At 49.3% G+C, this 27,002-nt stretch overlaps 1 protein-coding gene across 2 annotated transcripts in view; it reads right to left on the reverse strand.

Moving 5' to 3' along the window:
• Nucleotides 1–276: 276 nt before the first annotated feature.
• CACNG3 (calcium voltage-gated channel auxiliary subunit gamma 3) overlaps nt 277–27,002 on the reverse strand; it is an 85,335-nt gene continuing 58,609 nt past the window's right edge. Inside the window, exons 2-5 of one of the 2 annotated variants that reach the window (XM_019820789.2) lie at nt 11,781–11,846; nt 11,628–11,711; nt 6,734–6,874; nt 277–1,369 (exon numbers count right to left, since the gene is read on the reverse strand). In XM_019820789.2, coding sequence (XP_019676348.1) covers nt 858–1,369; nt 6,734–6,874; nt 11,628–11,711; nt 11,781–11,823 — 780 coding nt within the window. In that variant the 5' untranslated portion in view covers nt 11,824–11,846 and the 3' untranslated portion in view covers nt 277–857. The remainder of the gene's footprint in view (nt 1,370–6,733; nt 6,875–11,627; nt 11,712–11,780; nt 11,847–27,002) is intronic. The other variant, XM_003998761.5, reaches the window with a different exon arrangement.

The raw sequence follows: 27,002 nt of genomic DNA on the forward strand, positions 1-27,002 counted from the left end.
TGCACTCGCCCCGGGCCTAGAGCTCCTGGGTACCAGAGCCAGCTTGCTTGCCCCCAGCTAGCCTCCAGGGATTCAGCGGAGGGACTCGCCGACTCTGACACTGGTCGGGGGAGCACCTTGCTGGCCTCAAGGGGTGACAGGGTGGTGGGGAGCCTTCCTGGTGGTTAGCGTGTGACGAGCAGAATTCAGCTTCTCACACAGAGGCGAGCCAGTCCCACGGCAGGCAGGGAGTTTGTGCAAGAAGTAGCCGGAAGAAACAGAACACGCCCAGCTTGGTTGGTTACAACAAGGCAAAACCTTTAATAACATGAGTGCTTATTACATTAGCTGCTTCAGGGCTCTGACATCTTTGATTTCTGGTCATGTTTTTCTAACACGTAAAGGTGAATGCCTCCCTCAGGGCCACCTGGGCGGTTGGGGTCCTGAGGATTCATGTGAGTGGGCAATGGGGACAACTGCACGCGCCTGGGGAATCGGGGGTCCCCCTCCCCCCCAAGCCACCACCCGTGACTTTGAGTAAAGTCCTCTTCCAAGGAGGGAAGAATGTGGAGGTCCTTCCAGTAAAGAAGGAAGAGAGGAAAACATCTGGCACAGATACACAGAGAGAGAAATGACATCATGGGGTTGGCTTGAAAAGTGTGGGGGGGGGGGCCTGGAGGGGGAGGGTTGGGAGTTGGGGGAGGGGGGTAGGACCCGGAGGGCCCGGGGCCAAGTTTGGGAGAGGGCTGAGTCCATTTGGTTTCATTCTTTGTAAAAAGTAATACCATCACGAGGACCATGCCATGCAACCTCCCAGCCACCTCTGTTCGCTGCCCCCGCGGCTGTGCTGGGGCGGAGGCCAGAGGGCAGAGGTCAGTTCAGACGGGCGTAGTGCGCCTGTTGGCCGGATTATTATGCAGCGACTCCTTGAACTCTTTGGGCGTGGAATTGTGGAACTGTAGAAAAGCGTGGTCCCGGTCGGAGTTGAGGAGGGTCCCCATGGTGATCTTTGAGGGGTCCCGGGAGAGGGTGAACATGGAGATGTCAGTGGAAGGGATGGTGTGGAAGCCTTTGCTGATGGGGGACAGGTCTCGCGATCTGGGCTCCGTGGAGCGCGAACTTGAGCGCCTCCGGAATCGATACCTGTAGGGCGGAAGGCGCGCAAAGGTGGATTTCTTCAGGAGCTCCGAGTGGGATTTGGCACGTAACTGCTGATGTTTTTCTATATAGATGTGCACAGCGACAACTCCCACGATTTCTGCGATGATGAAAGAGAAGGCCCCGAAATAAAAGGACCAGCCATAGGAGTAGCTTTTTTTGGAGTCACGCTGCCCGGGGTCTCCGGCATTGGCTGATATATAAACTATGATGCCGATGATGTTGCTTAACCCTAAAAGAAGGGAAAAGAGAAACACATCTTTCACACACCTCTGCGGTAACTCTGAGCCTTGAAATATTTATAGAAAGTGTGGAGGTAACAGGGAGACGGGTGAATGGATTTATGGCTGGGAAATCCCACCACGGGCGGGGTATGTCTCACGAGGTCCGTCTCTTGGGAAGTGAGGAACTCTGCTGCTCGGTCCCCGGTGGCCTGCGTTCAGCTATGGGATGCGCCCTATTCCTGTAGCGAGCGCCGGCGAGCTCCGGAATGCATGCATTCTCCCTTACGAGCCATTCATTCCATCAAAACCTGATCTCTGGCGCTAAGTCATGAGGATGGCAGAATGAAGGAGGTACAGGTACCCGCCTCTGAATGCCTCACCGTGGGTAGGAGAGACTGACATGTAAATGCAATTAGAGCAAAATACAGTGAGGGCTCTATCGGAGACGCATGTAAAATGGTTCGGGAGCAAAGGGAGGCAGGACAGGTGCGCCCCTGGGGTTTGAAAACAAGGTGACATTGAATGGGGCTGAGCCAGGAGCTGAAAGGCTACTGACTACATAATGTGACAGAAGAAATCAAGAGTGACCTGCTAGGGTGTTAGCTTGGATGATGAGGTCACACCCTGAGCTAAAATGAGAGGCAGCAAAGAGAACAGGTTTAGAGAAGAGGAAAGATTGGAATGCACTGAGGCGGACGTGTTTATCGAGAGTCTAAATGCAGCTGTCCGGTGGACATAGATGGGTCTACACCTGCAGTTGGGGGACCCAACGAGTCCAAGGGGAAGGGACAGTAGCTAAGTCTTTTTTATCTGCACCGGAGAAGGTAATGCTTTCAGTTAGCTGTCAGTTGAGCGTCAGGAATTGGGGAGCGCAAAGCCGATGTCCCCAGTAGGCATGGCCTGCAGACTTAGTGTCCCTAAGTGCCATCGGAGTAGCCCTGGAAATAGTCACTTAGAGATGAGCTGATTCTCTAGGGAGTGGTAAGAAGAAACAATAGAACCTGAGGACCCAGGGGCTGTGATGATCTCTGACCACCTTCCTCACATTATTGTTCCAAAGGTTGAGTCTCTCTTTTTGTCTCTTCCGGGGCGTGATACCAACATTGACTCGGGGGAGTTGGTATATCGGCTGGCATCTCCTTGCCTCCAATTTTAGGGCGGGGCTAAATGGAGGCCCTCGTTAGAGTTCCTAGCACAGCTGGTGAATGACCAGATCCAGCGGCCTCCTGTGCTCCCTTTCTGGTCCTTGACTGCTCCGTACTCTTCTTGTGGATCCCCAAGGTCTCCCCAGTGGTCCATCAACTAAAGGGTTAAAGCTGGGCACGGCAGGGGCCACGAGACTCTGCTCCAGTGCTGTTCTGACCTGCTGGTGCACGTGCATTGAGGGGAGTTAATATTGGATTATGATCTCTGGCCATTCATTCTCCATCTAGGACTTGCTTCAGGAAGGCGGGCTGGGGGGGTCTGCTTCTGCCCCGTCTCCTCTTGCAGGCATGATCCTACGCAGGCATCCAGCAGGTAGGCAGCGAGTTCTAATCACTGAGCTATTTCTAAACATGGGCGTTGACACAGACAGCCCGTGTCAGGCTGCAGGAAACCACAGGATGAAAAACTCCTTCTCTTTCTGGAGTGTCAATTCGGCTTGAAGATTAGTGGGGAAGACACATTCTTTTATATTAAAATGAACATGGATATAATAAGGAGGAGAGAGCAGAATTCACATGAATTTTTAAGTGTAAATGGGAGACAGACTTCAAAGACATTTCAGCTCACTCAAGGCGCTTCTAGTGATGCCCCCCGAGTCCCCAGGGCCACGTTTTCTTTCTCCTCTGCTAGCAGGGAAATTCTGGTGGCAAAGTTTGGGAAGCCCCTCAAGGAAGCCTTTTTTGGGGGAGGGGAAGGGGGAGAAGTTCAAAGAAAGACCTGGATGTCAGACCAGGTTAAAGGAGGCAGGAAGCCAAGTGACTTGCCATTAACTTATAGGGCTCTTACCATGTGCCAGGCACTGTACAAAGTCTTAACATGCACCATCTCAGTTATTACAACCGACCTGCTCCTCCCTTGGGGAGTCTGGGTGGCACAGTTGGTTAAGCATCTGACTCTTGGTCTCAGCTTGGGTCACGATCTCACAGTTTGTGAGTTTGAGCCCCACATCAGGCTCTGAGCTGATGGCACAGAGCCTGCTTGGGATTCTGTCTCTCCTTCTCTGTGCCCCTCCCCGACTTGTGCGCACGCGTGCTCTCTCTCTCTCTCTCAAAATAAATAAATAAACTTAAAAAATTAAAAAAAATTAATCCTCTCTTAAAGTTTATTTCTTTATTTTTTGGTAATCTCTACATCCAATGTGGGGTTAGAGCTCATGACCCTGAGATCAAGAGTTGCACACTCTTCCAGCTAAGCCAGCCAGGTGCCTCTAACCCTCTTTTACAGAAGAGGAAACTGAGGCACAGAGAAGATATGTAACTTTCCACGCTGACAGTGCTAGGAAATAGTAGAGGTGGGATTTGAACCCAGGACTGTGTTTTGGCCACAGCGCACTTAGATTTCAGTAACAAATTTTAGGAAGAACAAGATGTAGGTGGGCAATCACTTTCTCCCAACCACTAGACTGTCAACATCTTGAGGGCAGACCTAGGCTGGCTTTGTTCATGGCTTTGGCCCCATCTCCTAGCCCAGAGCCTGGCCATAGCCAAGAGTGTTTCCTGAATGACTAGGCACATTGAGTTGCCCGAGAATTAACAGGTGCAATGTATATACCAGCAGCTCCTATGTAGTAAGTGATTACTGTGTACTAGGTGCTATCCTAGGCATCTTACAAATACCAACTCATTTCAGCCTCTTAACAGCCTCAAGAAGTAGGGCCATCGTTACCCCCACTTTTCAGATAAGGAAACTACGTCACAGAGAGGTGAAGGGACCTGCCCAAGGTTACACAGCTGGGAAGTAGTAGAGCCAAGATTTGCACCCTGCAGCCTGGCTTCAGAGCCCATGCTCCTCAGTATTATGCACAATGCCTGTCCCGTAGTAGGTGCTCAACAAAAGGTTGTTGACTGCTTGCCTGAAACCTCAGATCCTAAGAAGAGCTGAGCAAAAAAGAGCCTTAGAGAGTGCCGAATCCTCTGACACTTTCATTTTATAGGTGGGAAAATGGAGGCATTTCAGCATTCCTTTGGGAGATGGGGGTGTCTAGGAATAGACCCCAAGCTTCTGGCTTCTCCTCAGGGCTTTCACCGCTGCCCCTCATGTTTCCCAGTCCCCATGTGTCCGATCCACCTGCCATCTTTCACAATACCCTTTGTGAGAAAGAAGTTGCTGGTGACACACTCTTCCCTGACAATCCCCTTGGGGGACAAAATAATGATCCTTCTCCCACATGGGAAACCCGAATGTCAGCACAATGCATTATCCACTGGGTCAGTCAGAGCCCAGCGGGTCTGGACAGGCCGCGGATGACTAGAACGTGCCTCAAAGCCACACAAACTCCTGAGTTTGCCAGTTGCTACCGTCAGTCCACACAGAGCGTGGTCAGCTGACCACATCCCCATGGCAAGATGGCGGCTTTCTCTCTGGTCTGTTGCTGGATTTGGTGCGGTTCAACTTCCCTGTTTTCCTGTTTCCCAGGGCAAACAGTGGGGGAAGAATGGGGGCAAGGTCTAGGAGGGGGGCAGGGCGCTGGGTTTTAGGCTTTGGAGCCATGTTGTTGCTGCTTTTCCAATACTAGAAAATAATATTGGGGGGCACCTGGCTGGCTCAGTCGGAAGAGCATGTGACTCTCGATCTCGGGGCTGTGAGTTCGAGCCCCACGTTATGTGTAGTGATGACTAAAAAAAAATAAACTTAAAAAAGAAAATAAAATAATATTGTGCTTTTTATGGTCAGCCTCTTTCCAACAACACTGAGACGTGGATACTATTATTATTTCCCATTTTACAGTCGAAGAAACCAGGGTATGGGGAGTCGGGGAGGTTCCCGAGGCTCACCCAGGTAGAGCCAGAATTAACATCTAGAAGGAAAGCCCCCCCTTTACACACCATTTCTTCTTCTACTGTTCCCACCCTGCTAAATAGTCTGCCGTCACCGGGCCAAGTTGGAAGGCCACCACCGGAGTTGAGTCCCCTTCCCCCACCCACCTTGTTCTATGCTTCTCTAAAGTATTCGTCCTGAGGTGAGGGGTGGGGTGGGAAGAGATGGAAGGGGGGATGGAAACGCAGGGGTAAGAGAGGAAATGAGGCGGGTGGAGGAGGGATGGAAATGGGGGGAGGAGAGAGAAGGCAGAGCATAGGGCCCCTTCCCGAACTGACTCATCCTTCTCGCCACCTTCTGGACAGGCCAGGTATTGGTTATGAGCTCTTCCCAGAGGGCATCCGGGGCTGCTGGCTTTTTACCTGGTTCCCGGAGACGCTTTGAACAATATGAAGATTTGAGCCCTTGGAAAGCCGTGACACGTCTCAAAGGGCCAGACGTGCCCAAGTGAACAGAAAGGTGGACCCCGTCAAAGCACACTGAACCAGTCCTTCAGGTCACACATTACACGCACCACACCTGCCCCCCCACCCTACGCGCAAGCATGACACTTGAACAACAGGGGAGTTACGGGTGCTGACCCCCCGCACAGTCAAAAATCTGTGTTTAACTTTTGGTTTTCCCAAAACTTAACTACTAATTGCCTACTGTTGACGGGAAGCCTTACTGAGAACATGGTCAACAAACTCGTATTTTGTTTGTTCTATGTATTCTATACTGTATTCTTACAATGAAGTAAGCTAGGGAAAAGAAAATGCCATTAAAAAAATCATTTCCACTACTGTATGCATTTACTGAAAATCCATTCCTCAGTGGACCCGCGCAGTTCAAACCCATGTCGTTCAAGGGTCACCATACATATGCTGTCTCACTAGTCAGCCTCTGTCCTCCTCTGAGCTGATCCTGCCACCCTAGTCTCCTGCCTTCCTATGATGCCACCCTCGCGTATCAGCATCTTTGGTTCTAAGTGAAGTCTGTGGCTCTTCATTCTTTTTTTTTTTTTTTTTTTAATTTTGTTTCAGAGAGAGAGAGAGAGAGAGAGACAGGGAGAGCAGAGGAGAGGGGCAGAGGGAGGGAGAGAGAGAATCCCAAGCAGGTTCCACGCCCAGAGCAGAGCCTGGTGCGGGGCTCCATCCCACAACCCTGGGATCATGACCTGAGCAGAAGTCAAACTCGGAGGCTCAACTGACTGAGCCACTTGGGAGCCCCTGGCTTTTCATTCTTCACATGAGCGGAGTATTTTCTCGCTCTTGCCCTGGATGGAACCCTGAATAGCACTGCTCTGTCCTTGTGGGCCTGGCTGGGGGTTGGTGCCTGTGAGGACCTCGGGGCCGGGGCCGGAAGCTCACCTGCAGAGACGAAAAAGATGCCCGCGCTGAGGATGACATTGTGTCTGCTTCGGTGGAATTCGCTGGCTGCCACGCAGAGCCCGCCAAAGAAGAGCAGCGTGACGCTGAGGATGGGGAAGACACTGGAGGCCCTCACAGCTCCTGCGGAGAGAAGGGGAGAGGGTTCCACCTGCGTCCAGGCCAGCCCCGGGATCCACCCATCCCAGGCACAGGCGCCCCCGGGGAAAACAGCATCTGCGGAGGAGGACAGAGCCTGCATGTAACATGGGCGTGAGACCAGTACGGCTGCTCAGGGCTTTGTGCTCGGTGCTAACGCTCTCCAGTCGCCGTCCTGAAATTCTTAATCAGTCTGTCTTTGAATTGCGTTTTAGAAGTGAAGCCTGATGGGCCCACAGACATTGCACTAGGGGACTCGGAGCCTTGACTTGTGTCATCGTCTCTGTCTCCCACACCCCCTTCTCCTTGGGATGGGACCTTAGCTGCCCATTCTCCTGCCCCAACCAGTGATCACTGCCACCCTTCGTTCCTGGTGGGGGCTGGGCATGGACGGAGGAAGGGTCAGGGTCGGTGCGAGCCCCAGGCACCTGCAAAGCTATGCATTCACCCCTCAGAGTGTCTCCATGCCCCTCGGGGTAGTGTGACATTAGGTAGGCAAATAAAAGACACTGTGACAGATCAAGAGAGAGAGAGAACAGAAAAGAAGAAAAAGCTTTTTTGCCTGTGTTTTGAAGGAGGAGCTGGGATCTTCCTTCACCCTGGACCCTGCCAAGTCTGTAGCCAGCCCTGCACCCAGAGTCTCTCCCATCGGCTCACACGCTGTTGGCCAAAATGCAGAGCCTTTTCCCACTGCACACCTATCTTTGCCTATTCCTTGGTCTGGCAATATTCTCTTGATACCCACTTAGTCACTGAATGAACAAAGGAGTTTACTTATCCATGCAACAATGTTACTGTGTACCTACTGGATGCCAGGCGCTGTGCTGGGCCCTCAGGTAGCACCAGTGGACATGTGCGGCCACCCCCAGGGCACAGGAGCTGCCCTTCAAAGTAGGGGCTGGCTGAGGGGCTGGAGCAGCTCCTGGAGGCCCCTGTGTTAACTCTTTAGTTGCTGGATCATGGAGAGGCCCTAAGGGAGGCCCCTTAGGCCTTGGGGAGGGGTCCTATGGTAGGGGTTCCAATATTTACCCAGCCAGTATAAGGGTATTTCCTGGTCTGTCCAGACCAGAATATACCAGTTGAATAAATTCCATGTTCATGGTGTACAAAAGAGTTAGGGTCCCAGGTCTCATGGGGCTTACAAGCCAGTTGAGTTGACAGTCAGACATGGCTATGTCATTTGCAGGCCCCAGCACAAAATGAAAATGCAAGGTCTCTTGTTCCAACATTAAGCATTTCAAGATGGCGACTGGAGAGAATTGAACACCATGAGGCTCTTGGAAGGGCTGGGGATGGTGAGAAGTTGTAGGATTTAGGGTATATTCTTTTGATCGATCGATTGATTGATTGATTTAGAGCAGGGGAGGGGCAGACAGAGAAGGAGAGAGAAAGAATCCCAAGCAGGCTCCAAGCTGTCCGCGTGAAGCCAGATGTGGAGCTTGAACTTACAAACCCCGAGATCATGACCTGAGCCAAAACCAAGAGTCGGGTGCTAACCGACCGAGCCACCCAGGCACCCCAGGATATGATCCTAAGGTGAAGCCACCAGAACTGGCAGTGCGTGGTGGGAGACACAGGAGCTGAAAACCGTGCCCATATCTGGTGCCATGCTGCTGAGCTCAGGGTGGTGCCCAAAATGCGTAGGGCATGTGCAGGTGCAGCAGTGGGGGGGGGGGTCACGGCAGGAAGGGTGTCAGTTCATTTTTGGCCTTGGGAAGTTCAAAGCTGAAGGTTCAAGGCTTTCAAGCCCCCCATTCATGGTGACCCTACCCCTGCTGTTTCTCTTTGCTACTGCACGGAGGTGCTTATGTGCCAACTGCAAACTCTTTCTACAACTTAATGTCATGTCAACAAAAGTTTTCTGAAAGTCTGGTAGCTGATTTAGCCAAGGGGGCTGCCTGGGAAGGGCATTGGAGTAGACGTGGGGTGAGGGTATGAGGGCACACAAGGGTGAGGTTCTCTTAATGAGAAGAAAATGAAAGAGTGTTTGCTTTTGCTTAAAGACAGCCACCCACATACCCAGCACTGGAGTCTGGGCAGACCCGGGGCCCCATAACAGCGTCCCTCCCAACACTCTGCTTCCATGGTGAGGTTTTGGGAGAGGCTGGATTCCCTGCTTCCTTTAGCCCCCAGTCGAGGGTACCCTGGGGAGGGGGGTTCTGGAGTCCCGGGTGGGCACATGAGCCTGGCTGCAGGCACAGCTCATTTATAACTTCCCAATATTGACACGTATGACTTATGGGCTTCCATTTGGACCCTCAGCCTGGGACCCCACAAATATCAGGGGTTGATCTGCCTCCAATGGCTTCAAGGGAAACTTGCGAACCAACCTTTAAAGCATTCGTTCGCATTGTGTATTGGCAGGAATTGCGCAAATATTCAATGTGATGAGTTTAATTGATTGAAAGAGCCTTTAAATTAAAAAAAAAATTTCAAAGCATGATTAAATTATGATTATGCACAAAGGAAACAATCTGAACGTTTGACACTCTTGAATTGTGTTGCTTATAAAGGTGCAACTTTGCAAGGTGGCTGCGGTAACGACGTGGCAACCAGCTGGTGGCCAGACTCACTCTTTACCCACAAACGAGACACAGGGTTGCAGGTGTCTGCCTCAGGACGTCGCCTCTGTGATTTACTCTACTTTCATTTTAGCCCTATGGACACGAGGGGGCTTCAGACAAAAACGTTTTACTGTCTTCCTCCCCTACTTACTTCTTTCCTCTACTGTTCTTCCTCCCCAAACTATCTAGGGGTAAGTTGAGGTTGGAGACCCCTGCAGGAGCACGCCCCTGGCTCCGTGTGGTGGGGTCGGGGATTCCAAAATTCCCAGCGGGACATTCGTGTACTCGTAAAGGCCTCTCCTTAACCTCAGCCTGATTCTGTGGCCAGTGAAGTGTGGGTAGACCGTGGGATGGGGGCAAGGACCCTCACCTTCTTAGGGGGAGCAAAATACTCTGTTGGAAAAGCAATCCACCTCTGGGAAGAACTTAAATCAGTTTTGCAAGTTGTGAAATAGAAGTTATAGCTGTGTTTCACCTCCAGCAGGGCAAACATCACCATGTTGCATTAAAGCAGGAAAGAAAAACAAAGAAAAACCATGCGTACTCAGTAAAATCCCCCTGGAGATGACACTAAGGTCATTCTTCTGAGGAGGTCCATGTACAAAGCAACATCTCTACAAGTGGCCTGTAGTCCCCGTACCAAATTTTTCTGCTGCTGGTACAAATTCCCATAGGCATTTGGATAAATCCTACTAGATGCATAAGGACCGCAAACAGAGAAATGGTATGTTTACATTTTAAAAATCATCTTAAAAACAACTATTTCTTAATCGACCCTACTACCCCTTACATCGTAATGTGGTTCAAGGCTCATATAGAGACTTACAGTCCGTCTGCAGACCAACAGGTGTGAGCAGGGCTAAAAATGGTTGAAATTGAAACACCATTCTTCTTGAGCTACGAGTTACAAACATACTCTGAATAGGACAATTTATTGAAGTTTTTATTATTTTATTTTATTTTTAAAGTTTATTTTTGCGAGAGAGAGAGAGAGAGAGAGAGAGAGAGAGCAAGCAGGGGAGAGAAAGAGAGAGACAGAGAGGGAGACAGAAATCTGAAGCAGGCTCTGTGTGGACAGTGGAGAGCCCTACTCAGGGGTCGAACTCCTGAACCTCGAGATCAGGCCCTGATCCCAAGTTGGACACTTAACCGACTGACCCGTCTAGGTGCCCCTCTTGAAGTTTTTATTTGTAATAGCCATAAAAAAAAAAAACACCCCTTACTTTTAACATTCCCTAACAGTAAATTTAGTCAATGCCTTTGAAATTCCCTTTTGTCTGAACTTGACACACATTTTGTTGAAGAAGTTACATTTAGATTATGTTAAGCCCCAAGTTCTCTCTGTGCCTAGATCAATGTCAGGCCCCTATTTGCAGCTGGACTTTGCTATGCTTGTCTCGTGCGACAGAAAAGAGAGAGCCCACATTGCTTCATCATTCCAAGTTGAGCCCTGGGCTGAGGGTAACGTGTGTGAGCTCAGTTAAATTTCTTGAGCCTGTCACGTAGATGACATTATCATCTCCATATCCGACTAGATAAAGACGGCTGAGAGATGGAAAGGTTAAGCAATTTGACCCAGGTTTAATCCAGCCAGTAGGGAGTCAGACAAGGGTAAAAGCCCAGACCAACCAGAACCCAGAAACCTCACACCAAGCCATCATCTCTTCTGCCCCTCACGTGATGCCTTTGTGACAGTCCCGCGTCAGATCCAGGTTACTGATCTCGGGACAACCCCAGCCCACATGCTGGCCCTGCCCCAATAGGATGGAAACTGCAGAGAGGTGAACTTGGATTTACATCTATTCTCCCAGGGCTTGTTCCTTAGGACGGTGCCCATTAACACCTCAACTCAACTCTCTCAGGAAGGCGAAAACTTGTGTTCTAGTTGAAGAAAATTCCTTAGATTTTCTCCTAAGCAGACTAAAAAGAACCTTTCAGTTTTGACTCACCTACTTTTCCCCTTTCTATTTCTGGTTTATTGACATTAAAGAGACTTAGATATCAGAATCACTTGAATGTCTCTGTCTAGTAGCAAAGGTCCCAGAAGCTCCTTTGGAGTATCCGTTTCCAGGGGTGAGCATTGAGGAGCCTCAGGGGCAGCCGGGTGACTGCAGGGCCACCCTCCCCTCCCTGTCCACCCCACCCTGGGGGAGACCCCAGAAGTGGAAACTTACGCAGGAGGTACTCTGCTGTGTCTTGTTCATAGTCTGCGTCTTCAGGGAAGTGATCGATTTTCTTGCACACTCCTCGGAAAGCCCCTGTGGAAACAAATGTGGGCCTGAGCTGGGGGAGGAGCCAGAGCCCCTGGGGTGAGCCTGGGTCCTCACCCCTACGGTGAAGATCCTTCCATGGTTGTTGCTGGCTGTGCATATTGTTGGCCCGTCAGCATCTGTCTGGGACACAAAAGAGAGACAAGTAGAGGAGGGAAAAAAAAAGAAGCAGAAGACTTAACTTTTTTGCCTCCTAGATTTTTTGCATGACGTTGAGATCTATTGGGAAGGGCAAATAGCTGTGAAACATAATCATTCATTATGAGGACTGCTTTATCTATCCCCACCCCCCTGCCACACACACAATTGGAGAGGAAAAAAAGAAGGAAATGGAGTTTGTGTGTATTAATTTTCCGTTTTATCGATGAGGAAACGGGCCTAAGAATTTTGCTTGAGCTCACATGGTAAATAGGGGAGCCAGCATTCCAATCATGATCTGCTGACTCCCAGGTGTCTATCCTGGGCGTAGCTTCAGGAATAGCACACTGCCCCTGATCCTGCTCATATCTGACACGGGACTATCCCCTCACTCCTTCTCCTACCCTGAGTCATAGTCTGCTGTGCTTGGCTGTGTGGCCCACGCCTTCAGGAGACACAGAATGTACAGGTTTCTTGCAGAAACTGTCAGCATTCCTTTTTTCTCTTCAAGATCAGTTTATAAAAAATGTTTATTTGAGACAGAAAGAGAGTGGGGGAGGAGCAAAAGAGAGGAGAGAGAGAGAGAGAGAGAGAGAGAGAGAGAGAGAGACAGAGAATCCTAAGCAGGCTCTGTGCTGTCAGTGCAGAGCCCGACCTCACGAACCCCTGAGATCATGACCTGAGCAGAAATCAAGAGTTGAACACTTAACGGTGCCACCCAGGTGCCCCTAATATCAGTTTGACTTAAATCATTTTGGGTATTTGATAGTCATTGTGGGTGTTTGTTAACTAGGCAATTAACCAATCTCTGGGGCAGCTAATGGCTGTGCCAGTTCTTATAAATGACAGCAATTTCTGAACTCCTCACCTTAACCCAGCAGGACATTATGCATCATTGTTCTCATCCCAGCCTGAGAAGGTGGCGTGGAGGGGAGGGGCAGTGTGATGTCACGGAGAGTAGACAAGGTTTTGGATCACACAGATCTGGCCTTATACTGCAGCACAGTTACTATAAGGATTAAATAAAGTATGTGAAGTGGAGATAATTTTTGCAAAACTCCAGGCGTGCCATCATAACAGCTAGTGCTTATTCAATGCTTCCAGTGGACCAAGCACAGAGCTGAAACCTGACATCCCTTCTCTCAGTTACTCTTGTCCACCTCCCTGGGAGGTAGGGGCTATTAATCCTGACATTTGATGATGAGGCAACCCAGATCACAGAGGAGAGACTGAGGTGTCACAGCTGGAGAGGAGAAGAGTCGATATTGGAATCCAAGCTTCAAAGCCTGTGGTTTTCACCATTAGACTATGAAAGGTAGCCATTATTATTATGTCGATTATTATCTTGCAATAATGAGTGTCATGCACTTAACCCCTGCTACAAGTAGGCTCCAAGCCAGAGGCATTTCCCAACAAATGTGATGCGATATGCAGAACATCTCCTTGGTTCTGATTCTCTGCTCACCAGGCAAAGGGCGGACACAGAACCAAGGAGAGGGTCCTGGAGAGAAGACTTGCAGATTAAAGGAAATTCTTGGAAGAAACACAAAGTCATAGCTTCTTCCCTGATATTGAAAGAAAAAGCCTTCATTTTTTTTTCTTGTTCAGACTGTGTAAAAATATTTGAATATTTATTTAAGAGAGAGAGAGAGAGAGAGAGTGAATGGGGGAGAAGAGCAGAGAGAGGGAGAGAGAGAGGATCTTAAGCAGGCTCCACGGTCAGCGCAGAGCCCGACGTGGGGCTCGATCTCAGGACCACGAGATCATGACCTGAGCCGAAATCAAGAGTCGCATGGTTAACCGAATGAGCCACCCAGGCGCTCCTTTTTTTGTTGTTTAGATTTTAGAGTTCCATTCGCCTATTCCTGTTAGTTTGTAAACCCCATTCCCTTCCAGCTAGTTGGATAATAAGTCATAGGAAGTCACACACGCTGAGCCCATGTCATGTACTGGGTGCTAACCTAATTCCTTTACATGTTTTATCCTCGTTAGCTCTCAAAACTGCCTTATGAAGCACCTGGCATTTTGATCCCCTTTTACAAAGGCTTAGGAAAGTGAATGATTCCGTCAAGGCACACAGCCATACATGGCATTCTCGTAAGTGGCGTGCTTGAATGGAAGTCTGCCTGACTCCAAATTTAAAAATTTTTAAATGTTTATTTATTTTTGAGAGAGAGAGAGAGAGAGAGAGAGAGAGAGAGAGAGAGAGGAGGAGCAGAGAGAGGGAGACACAGAATCTGAAGCAGGTTCCAGGCTCTGAGCTGTCGGCACAGAGCCCGATGTGGGGCTCGAACTCACGAATGGTGAGATCGTGACCTGAGCTGAAACCAGGAGTCGGCCGCTCAACCCACGGAGCCCCCCAGGGGCCCCTCCAAAGCCAGAGTCCTAACCACTGTTGTGAACTGCACTCTCTTCCACACGCTGAGAGTTGCCAGCAACATCCTGGGCCAGGTGGCTTTATGATAATTTCGTGGTCTATCCACAGCCACCAATTGTGGAAATGAATCGGACCAGTGAGTGATTTTTTCCACCAACCATGTTTTTTTGCCCCATAATCTACGCTGGGGACCACCGAGCAAGGCAAAGGTGGTGGTTGTAGGACCGCCTCCTGTTTGTTGTTTGACAGGCACCACAAAGGCTTTGATAGGAAGAAACGGTGGAGCTGAGAACGAAATGTGGACGTTACTGAGACGGACCCGTCGGATCCACGTGGGAATAAAGAGCTCCGCGCACGTCTGCACCTGCTTGCGAACCGGGCCTTACCCGAGGTGGTTCACACCTGGAAACTAGAGCTTAGAGCCAGCAAACACCGGAAGCTCCCGGAGAAACAGTCCCCGGGATTTAGGGTCTCAAGCCACCCACCACCTGTTCGTGCACAGCCCATGAGCTAAGAATGGTTTTTGCATATTTAGATGGCTGGAAAAAAAAAAAAAAAACAACCCGAAGAATATTGTTTCATGACACGCAAAAAACTACATGAAATTCAAATTTCAGTGTCTGCAAATAAGAGTGTATTGAAGCACAACCGTGCCTGTTTGTTTACGGCTTCCACGCTATGATGGCAGAGCCGCGGAGTTGTGGCAGAAACAGCAAAGCCAAAAAATAGTTACTATCTGGCTGGGGAAGGTCTTGCTGATCTGTGGTCTGAAGATCCCTGTCCGGTGAGAGAACACAAAAAGAGGAGTCTGGGCCTTCCGGGGACTCTCGGAGGACATAATCCGAGCTGGTTCTTCTGAAGGGGATAACATCTAGGGCAAATCTGGGTCACGGAATGTTCTGTTTGGTGTTTTTGCCTGGTTTGTTTTATTTTTTACCTGCGGTAGTTTAATGCCTATTTTGATGTATTTTTTTTTTAAGTTCAATATGTTGCTGCAATTTAAAATTCAGGATATGTCACATGAAAGCCTCATTTACAGCTTCTGTTAAAAAAATGGGGATCTCTGTCCCACATCTCCATGTGAAAATACTCCCCTGCACCTGGGGAGTCGGCCGCCCCCTGGAGACCGGTGCGAACTTTCCAGCTGGCCAGATTCCCCACCTGGCTCTCTGGCACTTGCGCTACCTGTGGCGAATTACCTCCCCCAGCCTCAGTTTCTTCCTCTGAAGAATGACGACAGCAACATCAATGTCGTGGGGGTTGTCATGAGAATGAACGGAGCCTCTAACAGCAGACAGAGCGTCGGCTGGTATTCTCAGCACATACTCTTTTAATCGGGCAATGACGTAAGCCACTTAGCACAGCTCTTGGCACATAGTAAGAGCTCAATAAATTATAGCTATTACTACCATTGGTTTTGGTAGGTATTTTAGGACCAGAAGAGACACATTGGTGCCAGGTTGAGATTTAAAAAAACAATCTAAAATGAAAGGGAATCAAGAATTTCCCTGAGGAAGACTCCACGCTGAAAAGGAAGCTGCTGCCATCACGACTCATCAAAAAGTGAACTTGGCCGTTCATGCAAAGAGCACATTGCCAGCTCCCTGAAATAACCACTGTTTAGCATTGCTGTATATTTCCTTCCAGACTTTTTCCCCCCCTCCATGCTTTCACACACAAATGGTTTTATAAAATTGAGATCATGATGTTCTTCTCACTTACATTTTTCTCAGGAGTATTTCCCCCTATCAGTAAATCTAAGAAAAACAGGATGGGTTGGACTTGCCCACGAACCGCAGAGGGTGGAACCAAGAGAGACGTTGAAAGCATCTTCCCTGCAAGGATGAGGCAGGACACAGGGACAAGCACTCACCCAGCACAGTTTAAGCCAAGGCCCTGGGGCAGAGGGAAGCAGAAAGCAGGAATGTGGTAAACTGGGAGGAGGATCGGTGGTGGGAGGTGATCTGGGCGCAGATCCGCTGGTTACAGGGGAGAGGCAATGGGCACGCAGGGTAGGGCAGGTGTGAGACCTAGGCTGTGAGAACCCACAGACCGCAGGACCCCGGGAAGAGGTCTGGAATGGAAGAGAGAACCAAGGTAGATTTCCTGGCGTGTCAAAGTGAATCAGTTGCAGAGACTGGCTTTCTGGTGAAAACAAGCCTCATCCTGGGCAGAAAAGAATGTGCTGATGGTTCATCTCTGGCTCAGCCGATGGAAAAACACGTCTTCCGTAAGAGGAAGGGGACTTTCTTTCAACCAACAAGCCTTCTTAAAGGTCAGACCCTAGAAATATTCCCAGTAAAATAAAAAATGAGGTAAGAACGCCCACCATCGCTTCTGTTATTTACCACGGTTCTACAAGTTCTAGTGCAAGAAGAAATAAAGCAGAATTGAGAGTAACAGGCAATAGAAAAAAATAGGACAAAATTATCATTTTTTTTTCCAGGTGAGAGAATAGTCTGCTTAGAAAGCTCGAGGCAATTTGCTGGACAAAATATTAGCATGAATGAAAGAGCTCAGTCAGGTGGCTTCTTCTAAGCTATTAAACCACATAAGAAAGAAGTAATAATTAAGTCATTGTGGCACCGATGTTTGAAGAGTAACATTGATCAGAATATTTGTCAATGCAGAGAAATATTACAAGGAAAGCAAGAAGCAGTCCATTATCCCATGCTCGGATAATCGCCGTTAACTGAAAAGAATAGAGGTATTCAGGGGTGCCTGGATGGCTCAGTTGGTTAAGTGTCTGACTCTTTTTTTTTTTTTTTAATTTTTTTTCAACGTTTATTTATTTTTGGGACAGAGAGAGACAGAGCATGAACGGGGGAGGGGCAGAGAGAGAGGGAGACACAGAATCGGAAACAGGCTCCAGGCTCTGAGCCATCAGCCCAGAGCCTGACGCAGGGCTCGAACTCACGGACCGCGAGATCGTGACCTGACTGAAGTCGGACGCTTAACCGACTGCGCCACCCAGGCGCCCCAAGTGTCTGACTCTTGATTTCAGCTCAGGTCATGATTTCATGGTTTGTGAGATTGAGCCCCACAACAGGCTCTGTGCTGACAGCATGAAGCCTGCTTGGGATTCTCTCTCTCTTTCTCTGTCTGTCTCTCCCTGGCTCGTGCTCGCTCGCTCTCTCTCAAAAATAAGTGAATAAACTTAAAAAAATGGAGGTACTCATAGTTGGAAAATTCAGACAGTATATATCAAAAGGCATAAGATTAAAAGTGAAAGCATTGCCGTAACCCCCCCCCAAATTCTGTCACCTGATAGCTCAGTAGGGCGACTTCTGTCGACCAAATGTTGAGTGAAATCATGTCTATGCTGAGATCTGAAGGGTAATTAAAAGTTCATCGGAAGAAGGGAGGTGTGTTGTCCCAGTCAGAGTGCAATAGCGTGCCTGTTATCGAGAGGGAGAGAAAAACTCATTTGGGACCTCAGAGTAACTGAGGGTGTTTAGAGCAGCAGTGGTGGTTGGTCTGAACGACAGTTCCAGTGGTTCCCGGTGGGTGGCAGAAAGGTGCTGGGAACCTGGGATAGGGCAGATATGACATCTGGGCTGTGACGATTGGTCGCTTCAAACTTTGTCCCCCCCCCCTTCCTAGGAATTCACTAGTGGCCAAGGCAGAAGATTCTGGTTCTAGGAACGTACATTCTCACTGGGGACAGAGTCTCCAGACTACATAGATAAACAAGGTCCCTGTGCTTTGAAGGAAACAGAACAGATGATGTCATCGTGACTAGGCATGGGGTGGGGGCAGACGGTGAGCAATTTGGGGCAGTGTGGTGGTGGTTGGGGGGGGGGCGGTGTTCGGGCTCTGACCTGCATAAAGAGAAGGAGCCAGTTATGTGAAGAGTGCGGAGAGGGCTTTCTAGGCAGAGGCATGGGCTCTGAGGTGGGAATGAGCTTCGTTAGTCTGAGGAACAGAAGGAAGCTCAGAGGGGCAAGACAGGGTCTCTTGTGGCAGATTTACTGGGTCAAACTTCAGCGAGAACAAGCCTAGACCACCTGCTGTGCCAAGTTTGGGCAAGGGCCAGATAGAGCTTTTCTGGGTCATCTTAAGACAGCTCTGCTCAAGTGTTTTTGGTCTCGAGTCCAGAAATACTGGACACAGAGCAAACAGACCTTCTCAAGTTTGAAGTCCTGAAGGGAGACCCTGAGTGAGGGGCAGCCATCCACTGGATGTCCCTCCTCCAGCATCAGCAGAACCTTTAGATGGTTTTCCAGGAAGGACCCCCACATCTGCCTGCTGAGTGCAGTGTGCATAGCCCACACTGATGGTCCTGGGAGAGAATTTGGTGGCTGGGGCACCTGCCTTCCCCAGCCTAATAAAGGGACATCACTTCTGAGTAGTCTCTGGATGGTTACCATGTGCTCAGAATGACGGTGGCCCTTTCAGCTCAGTGCCAGTGCCCAGAACATGGTCCAGCCCAGGAACCCTGCCAACCCAGTGCCTGGACCTTGGCACCCATCTCAGCCAGCAGCCCATCTGGGGCACCCAAATTTCAGGCTCCCAAAGTCCAGCTCAGAGCTCAAAACCAAGGCTAAGTGGAGACCGGAGCTCTCGGTCTAGAGACATAGGTCTTTTGTTAGGTCCCCATCGTGACGACTTTGCCTTAAGGAATCAGGAACGAACAAACATCAAGTTTGTTTATGCACCAGGAATACTTAAGAAAGCAAAAGTTACTGCCTGACTGTGAGAATGTAATAGAATAGAGCTCTATTACGGAGGATAAGAATAGCTTAAAACAGTGGTTTTCCAAATGGGCTGCACGTTGGAACTTCCGGAGTGGAGGCTGGGGTGGCTGGAAAATATTGGTGCTCTGTTTTACCCCCGGAGCTTCGTACTTAATCTATCTGGGCATGTGGAGTTTTCTATTTTATTTTTATTTTTTAATGCTTATTTTTGAGAGAGAGAGAGAATGAGCATGAGCAGGGGAGGGGCAGAGAGAGAGAGGGAGACACAGAATCCGAAGCAGGCTCCAGGCTCTGAGTTGTCAGTGGGTTCGAGCCTGATGTGGGGCTCGAATTCACCAACTGGGAGATCATGACCTGAGCTGAAGTCGGACACTTAACCGACTGAGCCACCCAGGCGCCCCTGGGCATCTGGAGTTTTCAAAGCTCCCCAGATGAGCCTAATTGTTCAGCTGAGGTTGAGAACCACCCCCTTCCAGGTGAGTCCACTTGAAAGTAGGGACCTTTATTTCATAGTAAATAATGAGGTTCAAAGAGACGCTCCCATCTTTATCTTGAAAATGACACGATCATCTATGAGCATACATTTGTTTTGTCTTATCTTTTCCAACTATGCACTGGGATGAACAAAAAAGCAAGCTGTGTTGATTTTCAGCGGGAAGAGAACATAATTTCTTTCTGGTAAAATCACGAGAGCCCAATATGAAATCCTTCACTCTCCCAGCTGGATCGTAAAGTCTGACTTTCCCAGTAGGATCATAAAGTAGGTCCTTTTGGCAAAAAATATTTGAGTACGTCATCATCTTCTCAAGAGGTTCTCTTAATCCTTTGATATTCAAATCACTGGATGTGCCCTATAGCACATCATCCTTCTTGTTGATTTTTTCTTCTTCCATTGCTAACGGGTGTCCCTCCGCCCGGCTCCTGGGGCCCCCGGCTGGCATAGCACATCACTCCTCACATCCATTCCGTGACGCTCTGTGGATTTTGCTAGATGTGCAATCTCACTTTGCAATCGTTTTTGCCTCTATTTGCATTGCATTGGATTGTCCCATGTTGACAAGAGCTGGCAATCAGAGAGAGGCTGCCAGACAAAGATGGTGAATTGCGGGGTACGGAATGGGGGTGGGGGTGTGGGATGGGGCAGGGAGGGTGTTTTAGTTGAGCCTGGTTTTATAAGTGGTCAGGCCATGCCTGCACATATTCCCGTGAAGGGGATTTGCTTGCTTGTCCCCGCAACCGAGCATGTGCGGGGATTTGGGTAATGAGTTCCTGAACTAACCTGGTCTGTCTGAGCACATACAGTATAGCTATTACGGCTCATGGCTTCTAATAAGAGGACCACAGGAGTGAGTGAGTTTGGGAGAAACAAAGATCCTCTTTGATCGAAGTGTACAACCCGATTCACTCTCGTTCAACGGATGTCTGTCGAGGTGCCTGGTTTGCATCAAGCTCTGTCCTGGGCACTTGGGGGTTTATCAGCGAACTAGATAGACTAGGTTCTGGATCTCAAGGCTGTTATGCTCTAGTGGGGAGACACCTACAGTGAAGGAATGAATACAAATGTTTCTGTACAAGGGAAAAGGTCCTTTTAAATAGTGATACATGCCATGAAAATAATAAACGTGGACTTTATCATTTTGACTCGGGGACGGACAGTCATGAGATTGGGCGGACAGGGAAAGCCTCTCCAAGAAGGGGCCATGAGTGAGAAGATGAAGCCAACCACGGGGAGGTTTGAGGGAAGAGCTTTCTAGGAAGAAGGCATCACATAAGCAAAGGCCCTGGGGCAGGATAATGTGTCGTGTGTTTCTGGAACCAGGAGAAGTGATACAGAGTGAGTAGGGGGAGAGCAGTTCCATGAAGAAGCTAGACTAAGCTTTAAGCAGCTGAGAAACGCAGTCTGCCTTATAGTTTTAAAAGATCTCTGGACGCCAGGGGTTCGCAGAGGAACAGGAATGGAGTGCACCTTCAGAGGAATCATCGAAAGCCACTGTGAACCCTTTGAAGAAGTAACTGGCGATTGGGGGTGGAAAGGCAGGCCAGCCAGAGTCCTCGCTCATCCACTTGAAGAGAGATGCCCAATGGAGAGAGCATCGTGCCTTGGGACCAAGTACGGGAAATTTAGCCAGGACAAGGGACTCTGGGTCCCTTCTCTGCACCTAGTTGATAGGCCTGCTTCCTTCCTTCCTTTCCTCCTTCCTTCCTTTTAGAGAGAGAGAGAGAAAGAGAGACTGAGGGGAAGGGGCGGAGGGGGAGAGACAGAGAGGGAGAGAGAGAGACAGAGAGAGAGAATCTTAAGTAGGCTCCATGTTCATGTGGAGCTGATGCAGGGCTTAGTCCCACAACCCTGGGATCAGGACCTGAGCCAAAATCAGGAGTCAGACGCTCAACCAACCCAGCGCCCCTGGCTTGCTTTATTTCTGAAGAGCCTGGTGTTGTCGATCAGCCCATTGGGTGGGTTTGGGGTAAAATACTTTCCCTGCTCCTTAGTTATTTCGCTAACTGCAGGTGCGACAGGAACACCAGCCTAGCCCAAATTCAGGTCCTAGCCAGTCCCGGAGCCCAGAGCTCCGCCCATCTTGACCGAGATGATTCCAGTCCACACCTGTCCTCTGCCTCTCCTTTGCATTCGCACCCAACTGCACAGGCACCGGAGGGAGATTCACCAATGAGGCATGTATTTGGGGTACAGCAAAACAGGGGTACATAGAGGGAGAATGACACTGGAAATTATTTGATTTTTTGACTTTTACAAAAGAGCATTAAAATAGTATGGAAAAATATCAGAAGTGTGTTGATTTTCCTTGTTTGATAGCTTATTTTTTTTTTTTAAGTTTACTTTCTTGAGAGGCAGAGACAGCGTGAGTAGGGGAGGGGGAGAGAGAGAGAGAGAGAGAGAGAGAGAGAGAGAGAGAGAGATTACCAAGTAGGCTCTGCACAGTGAGTGCGGAGCCTGACGCAGGGCTCGAACTCATGAAACCATGAGCTGAAATCAAGACTGGGATGCTTAACTGACTGAGCCACCCAGCACCCCAGTATTATTATTTTCAAGGTGGATTACTATGAGGGTGGGGTGGTCACCATGATCACTTGTGTGCTTCTGAAAGTCCTCCTAATCCTACCTAGGCAGGCACTCACAGGAGTGAGAACTCAGCCCGTTTCCTTACCACAGAGGCGGCCACGGCTGGGCAGGGGCTCTGGGGAGAGGCCTGCAGCCCCTTCATTTCTGCTGTTTTTAGGTGATGGCATCTCTCCTCCAGAGGTGCCTGGGGAGGTTGCATCTACCTGTGAAAGGTCCATGAAGGTCCATGAAAGGTCCATGAAAGAGTCCACTGGACCTTTGTTTTAAAAAAAAGCACACTCCCGGGCCCCTTACTGAAGGCACTAGTTAGAGTCTGAGAACCTGTGCTTCTTACCAGGCACCTCAGATCCCAATGCACATCAGAGTCTGAGAACCACGCTCTCTAGCCAAGTGGGCACAAGGTCATCGTCACACGCACAAAGGCCGTGGCCGAGGACAAGGAAGGTGGGGTCTGGAGTGTGGAGGGTTTAAGGACAGCGATTCCCCCTTACAAGATCTGAAGCTGGAAGAGGCTGGAAACGGAACAAGGTTGTCTGAGGTCTTCCAACATGTGGGCACCCCACATCCCTGTCCCTGGCACACCTGTGCCTTGGACTTAGCTTTCACGTTCACCAGTGTCAGCGGACTTCGGCACCACTCCCAAACGCAGCCCTGCACACGACCACGGAGGCGCGCTGACATTTGAAGGAGATTCGGTGACCTATCCCTCGTGACCTGACCCCTCCGTTTGCTAACTTCTGCATGTCACATGTCAACGCCACAATCACAGCATCATGTGTGGAGGTGTGGGGTTCGAAAGGTTTTTATTTTGAGTGGACTTTATTTTTCAGATCAGTTTTAGGTTCACAGCAGAACTGAGCAGAAGGTACAGAGATGCCTCACATCCTTCCTGTATCCTCCGCACACACAGCCCCGCCCCGCTACCAGTGTCCCTCGCCAGAGAGGTGCACCTGTGACCATCAACGAACCTACCTTGACACGTCATTATCACCCAAAGTCTACAGTTTACACGAGCGTTCGCTCTTGGCGTCGCACATTCTATGGGTTGGACAAACGTGCAATGATGTGTATCCACCAACATGCAAGTAGTTTCACTGCCCTGAAAATCCTCTGTGCTTCACCTGTTCATCCCTCCATGTCCCCAGTCCTTGGCAACCACTGTGCTTGTTACGGTCTCCATAGTTCTGCCTTTTCCCAGCATGTCAGAGAGTTGGGATCACACAGTATGCAGCCTTTTCAGATGGGTTTCTTTCACTGAGTAATATGCACGTAAGGTTCCTCCGTGTCTTGTCGTAGCTTGAAGTTCATTTCTTTTTAGCACGGGTTAAAATCTCATTGCCTGGATCTAGCACAGGTTTATCTATCCATTCCCCTACCGAATGACGTCTTGGTTGTTTCCAGGTTTTTGGCCTTTATGAATAAAGCTGCTATAAATATACACTTGTGGGTTGTGTGTGGACATAAACACCAAGGGGTATCTGGGTAAATACCAAGGCGTGTAATTGCTGGATCATATGGTCACAGTAAATTCAGTTTGGAAGGAACTGCCAAACCGTTTCCTTTAAAAGGCTTATTTATTTATTTTGAGAGTGAGAGTGAGCAAGCATGAGTAGGGGAGAAGCAGAGAGAGAAGGAGAGAATCCCAAGCAGGCTCTGAGCTGTCAGTGCAGTTCCTAACATGGGGCTTGATCTTATGAACCTCGAGATCATGACCTGAGCTGAAATCAAGAGTCAGATGATTCACCGACTGAGCCACCCAGGCGCCCCACTGTTTTGAGTGAGTTTCTGTTCTCCACGTCCAGCAGTGAATGGGTTTCTGTGGCTCCACATCCTTGCCAGCATTTGGTATTGTCAGTGTTCTGGATGTGGACCATTCTAATAGGTCCACAGGTCCTTAGGTCCATAGGTCTAAGAGGTATTCTGTGGTTTTAATTTGCATTGCACGACGACATACGATGTGGAGCATCTTTTCATACATGTACTTGACATCTGTATATATTCTTTGAGGATGTATCTCCTCTGTTATCTGTTCTATTTTTTAATCAGGTTGTTTGTTTTCTTATGGCTGAGCTTTAAGACTTCTTTGTATATTTTGGCTCACAGCCCTTTATCAGATGTGTCTTTCGCAAATGTTTTCTCTAGCCTGTGGCTTGTCTTCTTATCTTCTTGACATTGTCTGTCCAAAAGTTTATTTTTTAAATGCTGATTTGGCACTTTCTTCATTAGAAAAAAAAAAAAAAAATCCAGTGGAGCGTTTTAAAAAGCGGCGTCTCTTAACTCTTGAGAGAGCTGGACTCAGATTTCTGCCGCTACAAACTTGGCAAACATGTTGCGAAATCAAACCCGCAGCGCCAGAGCCTGTGTTTAAACTGCCTGTGCAGAAAGTCCTACTTTTTGACATTTTGTGCCATTCTGACTCTGCTACATGGAGGAAAGGGAGAGAGAACCTCCGCGGTCTGTTTCCCCGCTACCCTGGGCTGCTCACTTCAACCTCCACTGGTCAGCTCTGCCCAGCGCTAAACAGCTTTGCTCCCAAGCAAATCCAGCCCAGGCCCTGACATTTATATCCAGAATCTTTTACTCTCTTCTATTCATTAAGCATGGGAGGTTGCCATGGCAACCATTAACCGCACCTGACATCCAGGAATAGTGCTGGCATTTTGAGCAAACACCACACTGGGATTTCGTTCTGCAAGGTAACCTTGCAGCCTGCGCGGTTTCTCCCCGGCATCTGAGCTTTTCCTTCCAGGCCCTTTGCCTGGCTCAGAGGGGGAGAGAGAAGGAGGGGGGTCTCTCCTTCTCGATTCCCCATTCCCCTGCCCACTCGCCCACTAGGATCTCCTCGGGACCTGCAGTATGATGGAGGTGTGGTGGGGTGTCTCTGGGCAGGACGTGTGAGGGCCGCAGCGCGCGCACGTGTGTGTGTGTGTGTGTGTGTGTGAGAGAGAGAGAGAGAGAGAGAGAGAGAGAGATGGGGTCGGCAGAGGCGGATGCCAACGTATTCCAGAAAAGCAGAGAATGGAAAGGGGTGTGCACATGACTGTATACACGTGTGCTGGCGGGGGTGTGAGCTTCTGTGCGTGGTGCACGCACGCCTGGGTTGCAACTGAACCAGAACCACGGGCTGCGTGTGGAACCCACGGGACCTTCTCTCCCCTCTGCCATCCTGCCTTGTCCTTCTCGCATCCTCTCCCTCTTGCTATGCTCTAGATCAGCCATTCTCAAACTTGAATACGCGTGTGACTAGCCTGAGCACCCCCTGAAAACGCAGGCCCTGAACACGCAGGTCTGGGGGAGACCCTGAGATTCTGCCTGCTTCTGGGATTTCTAACCAGTTCCTGGGTGCTGCTCATGCCCCTGGTCCATGAACCACACTTTGAGTAGCCAGGCCTGGCTGACCCCAGAAGCACCCCCCCCACCCCAGAAACTGAAATAGCACTGGTGCCTGGACCCTACCACGGAGATTCTATCAGAACCTGTGGATATGGGCCCAGTCTTTTTATTTAACTTGTTTTTTAAATTTTTTATTTACTTTTGAGAGAGAGAGAGAGAGACAGACAGAGCACGAGCAGGGGAGGGGCAGACAGAGAGGAAGACACAGAAGCCGAAGCGGGCTCCAGGCTCTGAGCTGTCAGCACAGAGCCCGACGCGGGGCTCGAACTCACATTCGTGAGATCATGACCTGAGCCGAAGTCGGATGCTTAATCGACTGAGCCACCCAGGCACCCCGGGCCCAGTCTTTTTTAGAGGCTCTGCCAGGTTATTCTAAGGTGCAGCCACAGCCCTGGGTCTGCTGCTCTCCTTACTGTTCCTCTAACACACATTTTCTGTCTGTGAGACCTTTGCTGTGGCCGGCCTGTCTGCCCGACCACTCTGTCCTGGGCCTTCGGGGAGCTGGCTCGTTCTTAACACTCAGGTCTCCGCCTGCCTTAACCGCTTCCAGTCACTTCCTTCGTAGAGCTTAGGATTCTATGTGAGTGTGCTAATTATTTCTATTTATTGCCTTGTTTACTTTCTGACTCCTTCACCGGAATACAAGTGCCTGTGTATCTCAAACGTCTCACACGAGACCTCATGCAAAGCAGGTAATGTGTGAGTATTTACCAGATGTCTGTCCGTTGTGTGTTGCACGGGAGGGAACCTCAGACAAGGTGGCTTCTCATGGGACAATGAGCAAAGTTGTTAACCCGGCCTGTGTGGTCCTGTGTGATCTGGCCCTTGCCCACCCACGGCTTCTTCCACCCATACTCCTCTTGGCTCCACTACGTACTAGCTGTTTATCCTCAGGCAAGTCACTTGACTTCTCCGAGCTTTAGTTTCCTTAGCTTAAAATGGGTATAATGATGCTACCCTCGGAGGGCTGCTACAAGTGTTAAAGGGACAGTGTTAAGAGCCAAAAAGCTTGGAAACATCTTCTGGGGGTTTTATGGGTTGGATTCGCTATATGGGTGACCAGGAAAGGGATCCATAATGGGTATATTTTTAAAAAGTTGCAGTTCAATATGGAAGCCCTCATCTCATTTTTGTAAGCAAAAAATATGTGCAAATGGATTATAAGGCAGTTAATGTGAATGGTGGCCCCAGGAGTTGAGCAGTGCACTGCCTGAGCAGCTGTACGTAGGTTTTTTTGTGGATTGAAGCTAGATAGGTAGATATTGATTTAGATTTCAAATAGTCATGGATACAGATCTGCACATAGATATGTCTCAGTAGGCACAGGAAAAGATTAATAAAGTTACTTTCAACAGTGGTTACCTCTGTGGGGTGGGAAGGGCATAGCATTTGAGTGGCAGAATTGGGAAGGCAACTTTTGCCTCTTACTCTCTATTTTTAAAAGTGGATTATGAGTGGGTTTTGCTTTCTTTGACTCTGTTTTCCTATATTTCTCAAATTTAAAACCTGAAAATTTTTAAGTTTAAAACTAAAAGCAGAGATAACATATAAGGAAATGTCTAGCTGATCACTGCCTGGTGTGGGGTTGCGTG

Source organism: Felis catus, chromosome E3 (assembly GCF_018350175.1).
Source record: "Felis catus isolate Fca126 chromosome E3, F.catus_Fca126_mat1.0, whole genome shotgun sequence".
NCBI lineage: Eukaryota > Metazoa > Chordata > Mammalia > Carnivora > Felidae > Felis > Felis catus.